Below are 11,773 nucleotides of genomic sequence, written 5' to 3'. Positions count from 1 at the left end.
ACACACAGAGGCACAAATGAAACTAGACAAGGCAGACAAGCCCCCCCCACCTCTCTCTCTCTATTGCCCTCTTTTCATCCTCTCTATATTAACATTAAGCACTTGCACATGCGGGCCCAGCCCTGCCCAGTCTAGCCTAGCCCACCCAAGCCCAGTCCCATCCAGCCTAGCCTAGCCTAGCCTAACCTAGCCCAGCCCAGGAAGGTCCAGTTCAGTCCAGTACAGCCCAACCTAGCCTAGCCTATCCCAACCCAGGAAGGTTCAGTCCAGTCCAGTACATCTTAGCCTAGTCTAGCCTAGCCCCCAGTTCCGTCCTGCCTAGCCAAGCCTAGCCCAGTCCACGAAGGTCCAGTTCTGTCCAGCCCAACCTAGCCTAGCATAGCCCGGCCCAGGAAAGTCCAGTCCAGTACAGCTTAGCTCTCCTTCTCTCCTATGCCAGTCGAGCGCTGCCTGTCCCCACATCTGTCACAGGGGGTAAGAAACTGAGAGAGAGAGAGAGAGAGAGAGAGGGAGAGAGAGAGAGAGAGAGAGAGAGAGATAGAGAGAGAGAGAGAGAGAGAGAGGGAAGAGTTCAGTCACAGCCAACCAGCCCCGACAGAGATGATCTCTCGTGTTACCTCAGGGACAGTAACATAGGGGATATAGATACCGCCAACACAGTGTAATGGCAGTATCCCTGAGGTACAGGTGAAAATGCAAGGGGCCATTTCACATCAATAGGTTCATGATGACAGGCAGGTAAGTAAGTGAGCGAGTGGTGATGAGTGGTCCTGTGTGAAAAACGGATATAATTAACCTCACTGGCCACAAGATGGTGCTCATTCGGACAAAAGTGCAAAGTTTAGACAGCATTGACCCTCCCTGACAGAAACCTGAGATGCAAGTGTACAGTCTCAGCACATTTCAGGGCAGCGTATCAAATTGATAGGTACATGGTTATGATGTGGTCTCTCTCTCTCTCTCTCTCACACACACACACACACACACACACGATGTATGTATGCTATACACAATACTAGGCACACGCATCTGCACACTCAGCCCAGGCTGAAATAGACTAACCAACGGCATTTAGAACTGACCCCAACTGTAAGACACTGAGGCGATGCCACAGTAATACGTCTTCTAACACTGACCGACTGAAAACAAACACAGTCCCACAAACAGCTCTCTAGTCCAAACACTCACTGTGCAAACTCTGGGCCTGCTAAGACACTGGTGAGAACAGACACCCGTTCTCACACACACACACACACACACACACACACACACACACACACACACACACACACACACACACACACATACACAGCCTCCAGTTAACCCCTGTCTTCTTTGGAGTGCATTAACATCGCAGGCTTTTGTAGTGTCCAACATGAATCAGGGACAGGGAGCGTTCCTGTGTCCACCCTGTAGATGACCTCTGACCCAGTCGTGTGACCCCCGCGGGTCACCTCCCTTTCTTCTCGGGCTTCCTCATACAGCTGCGCCAAATACCTGACAGACACACCAGCTGACACCCCGACCCCTCACCCCTCACCTTTACACTAACACAACGCTAACACTGTCAGAGGAGGGGGGAGAGGGGGGAGGGGGGGTGGAGGTGGAGAGAGAGAGAGAGAGAGAGAGAGAGAGAGAGAGAGGGAGAGATGGAGAGAGAGGAAAGAGGGGGAAGAGAAAGGAAAAAGCTGTTTGTCCTCGATTTCTTTGCTCTCTCTTACATGCCCTCTCCCTCTTTCCCTCCCTCTCTCTCTCCCCCTCTCTCTTTCCCTCCCTCTCTCTCTCTCTCCCTCTCTCTCTCTCCCCACAGTAGACCGCAGTAGCTAGGCGTGTGTGCGCAGCTATGTCTGCAGGTTGTAATCATCCTCATGATCCTATATAGTTATAAAGTATTTATAATGCTCTCTTGGACACGGACAGAAAATACATTTAAACTCCCCACACGACTGGCGGGTTTTTACTGTAGAGTATATAGAATATGGTCGAAAATGACATATCTAATATGAAGGAATGTTGTCACTGCGGTGGAAATGGATTTTAAGCCGAGTTAAGCACTTTGCGAGGGTGGCTTGGCATCTTCATCAGCGCATATAACATGGGGCTTTCGGTCAGTTCTCAGGGAGCAAGCACGAGCCCAAGACAGCTGTTCTGTCTGATACCTCATGATACAGAAAGACATGAGTACCAGGCCTGTCTTCAACCTGTCATGTGATGTATTATACATACATACTAATTAATCACATGACCTGTCAGATGAGCCTTTGATAGGCGTATTTGTAAGGTGCACCCCTGCGTGGTACCCAGGTGTGTACCCCAAGTGCACCCCTGCGTGTGAGGTCATGTCTGAAGAAAGGCTTGCGCCCCAGATGTCTCTGAGGTGGTAATAAATGTCCATGGGAGCATTATCGGGGGTGTTGATTTTTACCCCCCCTCCGTTTTCTGTCTTCAACTTTTTACTTTTATTTGTCAATTGGTTTTGGATGTTGGATATCAAACAGGTGTTCAATCAGACATGGAAAGGAAACATCATCCGTGCATTAAGACTCAGCCTTCTCTCTCCTTTTAAAGCCTCTTGTAAAAATCAGAATCGCTGGAGGATGACGGGGGGGAGAGAGAGGAGGGGAGAAATTAACAATAAAAAAGATAGATAGAGTATGAGCTCTCATCTCTCAGCTACACCCAGACTTACAGACGGAGACCTGCCCCTCCCATCTAGTGCCAACGTGGACCGTGGCTGTGGCCAGGAGAGTGACTCAGATGGGCCCTGGGGCTGGAGGCTGGAGACCTAGCTAAGCCTGTAGGGTGGTTACTGGAACCACAGGTCTTCTCTAAGGCCCGATCTAGGTACCTTGGTATCCTGCTGAAGGGTTTCCTACCCTGCAGGAGGCCACAGTGAAGCCAGGCTGAGTCACTGCGAGGACCCTATAGACTAGAGAGAGACATAACTAGGACCCCATAGACTAGAGAGAGACGTAACTAGGACCCCATAGACTAGAGAGAGACCTAACTAGGACCCCATAGACTAGAGAGAGACCTAACTAGGACCCCATAGACTAGAGAGAGACATAACGAGGACCCCATAGACTAGAGAGAGACATAACTAGGACCCCATAGACTAGAGAGAGACCTAACTAGGACCCCATAGACTAGAGAGAGACCTAACTAGGACCCCATAGACTAGAGAGAGACATAACTAGGACCCCATAGACTAGAGAGAGACATAACTAGGACCCCATAGACTAGAGAGAGACATACCTAGGACCCCATAGACTAGAGAGAGACATAACTAGGACCCCATAGACTAGAGAGAGACATAACTAGGACCCCATAGACTAGAGAGAGACATACCTAGGACCCTATAGACTAGAGAGAGACATAACTAGGACCCCATAGACTAGAGAGAGACATAACTAGGACCCCATAGACTAGAGAGAGACATAACGAGGACCCCATAGACTAGAGAGAGACATAACTAGGACCCCATAGACTAGAGAGAGACATAACTATGGTCACAGAGGTAAATAACTAGGGTACTGTACCACAAGGCCTCTAGCAGCCTTGGTGTCCTAGTAAAACGTACAGTCGGGGTCCAGATGGGAAACCTAGCCCTAGCCCTACCCTAGGCCGAGCTCTGATACTAATTTAAACATTGGCTACAGTATACATTGCTACTCTACTGATACAACTGTACCACAGCCCCAGCAGACAGTTGGCAACTCAAATACACAAGGGTTTAAGCAGGCTGTCCACACGTGGTTTTCCTCAGGACTTTTACACACGTACGACTGAATCAATAGGACTGAATCAATACGTGACATAAATGTGTCTGGTGTTGAGTTTGAGAAGGCTAGCCTTCAGATTTACAGCAGTCCATAAACAGGGATGTCAAACCACACACTGAAGGACAGGGCAGAGGTGCTTGTGTACTGACTAGTGTAAGAGACGAGGTGACAGAAAGGTCGGGGCTTGTAAGATAAGATAAGATAGTATTTATGTAGCAATGCACAACGATAAGGTGTCGCCATCATCATCATTATCATCATCATTATCATCATTGTTTATGGAAACATTTGGCAACTTTCCATTTTAGTGTGGAAATCCCCCCGCCCCCTCTGAAAATTGCCTGCCATTTTGAAGATCTTTATAGTCGGTTATTAACTTCACCTGAGAGGAGAGAAACGTAGGAAGGGAGTTATTGCTCCTCTAAATGGAGCATTTTGCTGTATAGACACGGGGGTTTGGGTGGCACAGACACAGCCATTAAATTAGACTGTCTGGTTCCTGTGAATTCTCCCCAAAGCAAAGTACTCAGACTCAGACCCCCTCATCTAGAAACTATTATAGAAATGATAGAGTTCTGTCTGAAACATCTTTAGATCTAAAATGACTCTGTACAGCAAGTGCAGTCTGGATACTGACAGCATAATTCCATAAATCATAATCTGGATAGTTTTATACACTCTGCTGGCGTCCTAGTAATAATAATGTAAAAGCTAACTCTAATCTGTTGCTTATATCTTAACATTTATACAGTGCGATATATATATACCGTAGTAAAAAACAAACAAATAAAAAAAAAACATGGGACTTCAGAAATGCATACAGACTCGACTGTCTGGAAAAGAGATATCAGCCCACATGCGGCAGTCTCCAGCTGCCATCCCATCCCACAACCTCCTACACCCACTTCCTGTGTCCAGAGGAATGGCAGAGAGCAGGGCTCGCAGGCTCAATCTGAGGCTACTCTATGTCATTATGACTTGGCACCCTCTCCAGCCATCTCCAGCCTTGTTTACTTCTCTCAGAAAGACCGGTGCCTCGAAGGAACGACGTCTCAGACATCTATCTAGGCCCAGACCTGTGCCTGGAGCAGCATCACTAACTACAGTCTGGGCCCGGGGTGTGGCTGGGGGAGAGGGAGAGGAGGGGGGGAGGAGAGGATGAGGAGAGGATGAGGAGGGGGATGAGGAGGGGGATGAGGAGAGGATGAGGAGAGGATGAGGAGGGGGATGAGGAGGGGGATGAGGAGAGGATGAGGAGAAGATGAGGAGAGGATGAGGAGAGGATTAGGAGAAGATGAGGAGAGGATGAGGAGGGGGATGAGGAGGGGGATGAGGAGAGGATGAGGAGAAGATGAGGAGAGGATGAGGAGAGGATTAGGAGAAGATGAGGAGAGGATGAGGATGAGGAGAAGATGAGGAGAAGATGAGGAGAGGATGAGGAGAGGATGAGGAGGGGAATGAGGAGAAGATGAGGAGAGGATGAGGAGAGGATGAGGAGGGGGATGAGGAGAGGATGAGGAGAGGATGAGGAGAAGATGAGGAGAGGATGAGGATGAGGAGAAGATGAGGAGAAGATGAGGAGAGGATGAGGAGAGGATGAGGAGGGGGATGAGAAGAGGATGAGGAGGGGAATTGATGATGAGGATGATGAGGATGATGATGATGATGAACAGGTTCATCCTGACCACATCAGCCCTCTTCTGCTCAACCACAGACTTGATTAGTGACTGTGAACTGGAAAGAGGGCTGAGCCTCTCTCTTTCTCTCTCTCTCTCTCTCTCCCTCTCTCTCTCTCTCTCTCTCTCAATCTCTCCCTCTCTCTCTCTCTCTCTCTTTCTCTCCCTCTCCCTCTTTCTCTCTCTCTCTCCCTCTCTCTCTCTCTCTCTCTCCCTCTCTCTCTCTCTCTCTCTCTCTCTCTCTCTCCCTCTCTCTCTCTCTCTCCCTCTCCCTCTCTCTCTCTCTCTCTCTCTCTAGTGCTGCACGTGCTGCTCTCGGCCTCATAGAGGAAGCTGTCTGGCGATGCTGCCCACCACTGCGAGGCCATGCAGAGGCAGCGGTGTCCCTGCGCTATTGGCCCACGAGATCTCTGAAGGAGAGACTGCCAAGCTGGCTGGAGTTTACATGACGGGCGAGTGGAAGACACAGGGGTGAATGAGAGACGGAGGGAGAGAGAGAAAATGAGTGGAATGAGAGGGAGAGAGAGAGAGTGTGATGGGAAACTGATGGGACGCCAGGACATCCAGTCCCGGTGACGATGAGGCACAGAAACACTCCTGTAGCCCTCTCAGGCATGCCTGTGGCCTGGGCTGAGGACACACAGGCAGGCAGGGTACTCTGGCCCTGATACACAGTACCCCCATTCACTAGACTAGCTACCGCTACAAGACTGCTAGGGAGAGAGAGAGAGAGAGAGAGAGAGAGAGAGAGAGAGAGAGAGAGAGAGAGAGAGCAGGGGAAAGTGGGTGTATAAAGTGAGGGTGTGTGTTTTGCTTTGCATGAGTGAGACAGACTGTTCTTTGAGCAGGACTGCTTTGAAATGAGGTTAGGGAACATCCATGTTAAGAAAATATTGCCCACCTATTTTCTTCCTTACATACAAACCCTGCTTTCATTCCTTTCACCCGCTCTCTCTCTCCTCCGCTCAGTGTATCATGGTGGCATGCTTTTTTCTGTCTTTTCTTTCCCAGAGAGACAAGAATAAACTGAGTAGGCCACTTTATGAGACTGGGGAGCCACAGTCCATCTCTAATTCGGGCTTTCATTGCCTGCATGAAGGGTGGGGAACCGACTTCAGCCCATAACGGCGTATACAACACGCCATCTGCGACCGTTATCGAGACATGCAGTAGCAGAGCTTCGATAGAGGGACGCGCGCACGCTCGCACCCCCGAAACAAGCGCCTCTGAGCGCGCGTTTCCAGGAAAGAAGGTAATTCAAGCTCATGAATAATATCCTCGAATAGATAAGAGACACACAGTCTCTTTTAAGTGTTGAAATATCTAACGCATTCTTGCTAGAGCACCTCAGACTGGAAAACAACACGGCCAAAGGTGTTGGACAGATACAGAGGCACATTCAGTTGAATGTGGCATGCATTTCCACACCCCGAAATGGAGAGAAAAAAATCCATAGGGCTGAGTTCACAGTCGCATATACACAAACAGAACTGTACAAAGCGCGCACACACGGAGACACTAGCGCATTCAGTCTCCATCCCTCGCTCTCGTTCGACGCACTCGCCTCGCGCAGGAGCGCACACCGCTGTATAATAACCTATTCATAAACTGCAAAAAATGTTCAGACTTCCTCCTCCAAAATACACATGGGATTCGGACGACGGGAAAGTGCAATCGCCTCTTCAATCTGAAATCGGAGCTCGGGCCAAAGAACACATTTAGACCGAAGAAATTATGTTAGAACCCCTCTGATACCCACCAGCAACAATGCCCACTTGAGATAGCATGCCTAAAAGTCCAAGTTTAAACTCCACTGCAGAATAAAGGAGCATTCATCTATCATATTGGTCTGATAAATCACTTAATATGGATGGATATCGTGTAGGCTGGTTCTTTTTCATTTTTGTTTTATTAGTCTACAGCCTCCTTCATGTTTGCCGAACGAACTCTATTCCGTTGCCTTTCTCCGCGTGCAGTGGGATGTCGCTGAATAACTCTGATCACCATTAAATAACAGACATCTGATCTGGTGAATTACGGCTTTAATGAAAGAGCCATACGCAGCTAGGCAACATTGATGTCAATCAAATTTGGGCAAAGCAATAATCTTGATAAATCCAGAGTAACCTTTGAAAAGTTTAATTAAACAATTATTCAGATACTAAAAAGACTCAAGTGAATAAAGTGTCTCTCAGTCCTGCCTCGAGTAGGATAAATGTTTTGGAAGCAAAATCTTTATAAAACTGTAATGATATCAAAAGCGGAAAATAAATAGTTAATGAATCGAATAACTTTCGATTTAGTTTTGTAAATAATTGCTAAGGATTGCCATGTTGTTTCCTTAGAAAGCTCACATTGTTTAACATTTATCATCAATAAATCAAACAAAAGTAGGATATCATGATAAGTCATAACAATGAACCCAATGATAACAGCCGTTGGAAACTGCACTTGGCGACGGCTGGCCACAGGTGATGTCACACAGGCTACCAGAAAGCGACCAAGGCCCAAAGAAAAGAAACAAAAAAGGATTGTCACTTCCTACATAGGACACGCTATTACCATTTCCAATGCAAATCAACTCACACAACAAGGGGTGATGAGACGTTGATGGGGAGGGGCGGGGTGCGCAGGGTGAACTGGTAAACATCGAATCAAGCGACCATAAAGTGCTCACAGTTTTGGCGTTGCCATACAGCATATCCGCATCCACGTAGTCTACACATGCGTTCAGCAGCAACACACACAAGCGAACGAAGCTGCAGATGAGTCGTTAAATCTCTCCTAAAGGTGTCTCAGTGTAGCTAACTCTACAGCAACTCTCAGCACCGTCCTAGCCTATGGCCCCGTCTGGAATGGTAGCACATCCGTGCGTAAAAGGACATCGTCTTGTCAAAAAGTGAATCAAATGTCACTATTAGAGGCATGACGATTCGGAGGTACACACGAACGTCTGGGGAATGTCTATAATGTATTGTAATAATTCTCAATATCTACGAAATGCGTCTATCCTAAATCTCTAACGGTTAGAGCCATTGAGCCAATAACCATGATGGCGAAATTACACCTGTCAGCCTTCGCGGCCTCTTGAAGAAGGAGCCCAGAAAGCTATGAAAATCTAGCTAAATTATAACTCATTTGGAATAAAATCCCCTTCCACCTTGTTCATATAGCCAAATTCAGCAGGCAAAGTTGAATTTCAGTAGACTTCCCCAGCCTCACCTGCGTAGGGTTTGGAAACCTATACTGTCAAATAAGATGCACTATTTGAGCACTAAATACGCACAGCACAAAGTGTCAACTATGAAAGACTGTGAGGGTTTGGTACAAAACACACAACTTTACAAACGAATACTTAGCCAACAGTCTCAGTAAAACGCAGCGCAAAAGCAATCTTACCTGCTCGAGCCACGGGAGCCTGGCACAGGGCGAGCGCGACGGTTACCAAGGCAAAGGAAGAAAGGTCCATGCGCCATGGTCTCCGCTTCTTCCGAAAGGGGCAATCTCGAATATCCATAGTGTTTTAGTAGTTTGACGGCTTAGTTGGACTGCAATGTAGAATATGTTGAAGTTATCCTTTCCCACAGAAAGCCAGTCGAAGGGACAGATCCGACCAAACCTTCTGTGAGGCAAAAAAGAAAAAGGCACGCCTCTGGAGACGTCTTCACCTCTCCCCGGTGCTTCCTTAATAAGTTACCTATATCTACCTATGCTATGTACAAAACTTAAATAGTAAAAGGGGTACGGGCAATAAATATTTTATTTAATACTTGAACCCCTAGTGCTAAAGCCCCATTGAGTCAGCTGAGTGGATATGAGTACCTAAGCGGAGAGAGCAGAGAGAGACCAAAAAATCACTCTCTCTCCCTTCTCTCTCTTTCTCTCTCCCCTTTCTTACTTTCTCCCACGAAAAGTGAGGGAGCGTGTGTGTGTGTGTGTGTGTGTGTGGAGAGAGAGAGAGTGAATGACTGAGTGACAGTGGGGAAAGAGGGAGGGAGAGACTGCGCGTAATCGCGCGCAGGGCACACGTAGGCTCGGCGCAGGAGAGAGCCGATTGAGGTAGCAAACGGTAGCAAATTCTATTTTAAATATGTATCCAGATATATAATAACAATACTCCACTGGGCTAGTGGTTTTATGTCGTGTATTTACAATGGATGCATCTAGTCATAAAAGAGGCATACAATACATGTGTGTCAATCTCTCCCTCCGTCCACCACCGAGGTACATAGTGGTATAAACTGATATCACCTTCTCTATCTCCCACTTCTCATCCTTGTCTTGGTATCCGTGGCACTCTGTGCTGCGCGCTCTCCAACAGGACAAGGCTCGCTTTTTAAATCACGGACCTCTGCCTGCCTGTCTGTCTGTCTGTCTGTCTGTCTGTCTGTCTGTCTGTCTGTCTGTCTGTCTGTCTGTATGTCTGTCTGTCTGTCTGTCTGTCTCTGCCTGTCTGTCTGTCTGCCTGTCTGTCTGTCTGTCTGTCTGTCTGTCTGTCTGTCTGTCTGTCTCTGTCTGTCTGTCTGTCTGTCTGTCTGTCTGTCTGTCTGTCTGTCTGTCTGTCTGTCAAACTGACCCCCCCCCCTCTCCAGTAGGTGAATCCTAGATAAAACCATTGGACTGTGCAGGACCGGTGGGTCTGTGCATTTTTTCAGGGGAGCTGCAACAGCCAATCACCTCACGGTCCGAACAGCATAGGGATAGGTTCACACTCATAATATGAGACCCTCAAGGCGCTGTGTTCCTATTGGTCAGTCCCACGTGGATAAAAACAGCAAGCCAGGTGGGACACCTTGGAATAGACCGCTCCGCTCAATAGACAGTAGACTGTGGCTGGGCGCTTGAGTAGAGCAGACAAGTATTCTTGATGATTTGGGTTGCTCTGTTGAAATAGACCACTTTGTTCATAACCAAATTGTCAGACGGGGATTTTTGGCTGAGGTCAGGGGCAGGGATCCTGGGGGGGGGGGGGGGGGGGTCAGGGTGGACATGTCCCCCCCAATATTTGAGATCATTAAAATCCCCCCCCCCCCCCAATATTTAGATTGGGGTAGTGGCATTCAAATGACCATACAGCCGCGTAGGATGATGTCCCCCCAAAAAAATACTCTTGCAAAATTTCAATGTAAATGTCCCCCCCAAAGTTGGATACAGATCCCCGCCACTGGCTGAAGGCATACGTGACACCAGGGCACGTACATCTTTGGTGACTCTCAACCAGTCACCATCTTTCCCCTCATCTCCTAGAGAGGGGTGAGTTGAACCGCACCACGGACAGGGGAGTTCTCAGATGTCGCTCTCTCATCAGTCTACCTGAAACATCTTTTTCCAGGCCCATGACCTATGACCTACACCCTTGCTTTAGAAAAACTGAACTGTAGTCACGTGGCTTAACAAAAGGTAATGATACAAGGTCTTTTGTTTGTGTTTTAAAGGAGTAACATTGTGTTCATTTCTGTGCATTATAACTACATACACAACATAAATGCAAGAAGACTCTGAGTCTAGCAGAACTGGTTGAGTTAACATGTTTTAAATCTAATTGATCTTTAATGGGAATCTGTGAATGAGGATATCCCTCTCTTAGTTTCAAAAGAACTCTCACATTCTGTTCTACCCGAGGTCTCACTGTAGGCGTAGGCGCGTATCCCTCAGTTTCAAAGTTGTCTATGGACAGATGGAGGCCTACCAGCCTAAAGGTACGTCTGTCTAGAAGTATGTACAGTGAAACAACCCCATGGTTAACCACTTTCTGTGACTGCATATAGTAAAGCCAGAAGGCAATAATTATGTATAATCATCCTTTGATGTTCATTTGCCTCTCTCTCTCTCTCTCTCTCTCTCAATCTCTCTCTCTCGATCTCTCTCTCTCATTTCTCCCCTATTCCTGTCTTTGATGCTTTGAAACATTTTGGATGGTTCTCCTCTCAGTCTTCTTGTGTGTGTGTGTGTCTCTCTCTCTCTCTCTCTCTCTCTCTCTCTCTCTCTCTCTCTCTCTCTCTCTCTTCCCCCGCCAGCCAAGAATTCTCCTAAGATCTGCTGTTCAGAAGAAGTTGGAACTAAGGGCCATTTTTAGGCTCCACTCCACAAATTAAAATTGTCCAGTCATTAACATGAGGCTGCTCATAAAGACATGTCCCCCTGTCTTAAGAAACTACAGGGATGATCTATAAATGAGACGGACATCCATTTTGTAATCCACTCAGCAACCATCAACTACTGCATCCACCAATTATGCATCAGATGACAGCGGTCCCCGGACTGTACTTACAGTATAGCAAGATACCTAGAATTACACCAGAAAGGTACGGCTAA

The 11,773-nt window shown here is 47.5% G+C and overlaps 1 protein-coding gene across 1 annotated transcript in view; it reads right to left on the bottom strand.

Annotated features, from left to right (window-relative positions):
• col11a2 (collagen, type XI, alpha 2) overlaps positions 1–8,975 on the bottom strand; it is a gene marked incomplete at both ends in the record, with an annotated part of 52,922 nt that extends 43,947 nt beyond the window's left edge. Inside the window, one exon of the mRNA XM_084455028.1 lies at positions 8,858–8,975. Coding sequence (XP_084311154.1) covers positions 8,858–8,975 — 118 coding nt within the window. The remainder of the gene's footprint in view (positions 1–8,857) is intronic.
• Positions 8,976–11,773: the final 2,798 nt, after the last annotated feature.

Source organism: Borostomias antarcticus (assembly GCF_949987555.1).
Source record: "Borostomias antarcticus genome assembly, chromosome: 21".
In the NCBI taxonomy this organism is placed as follows: domain Eukaryota; kingdom Metazoa; phylum Chordata; class Actinopteri; order Stomiiformes; family Stomiidae; genus Borostomias; species Borostomias antarcticus.
Note: the sequence above shows the minus strand (reverse complement) of the source record. Positions and strands in the feature narration are given on the sequence as shown.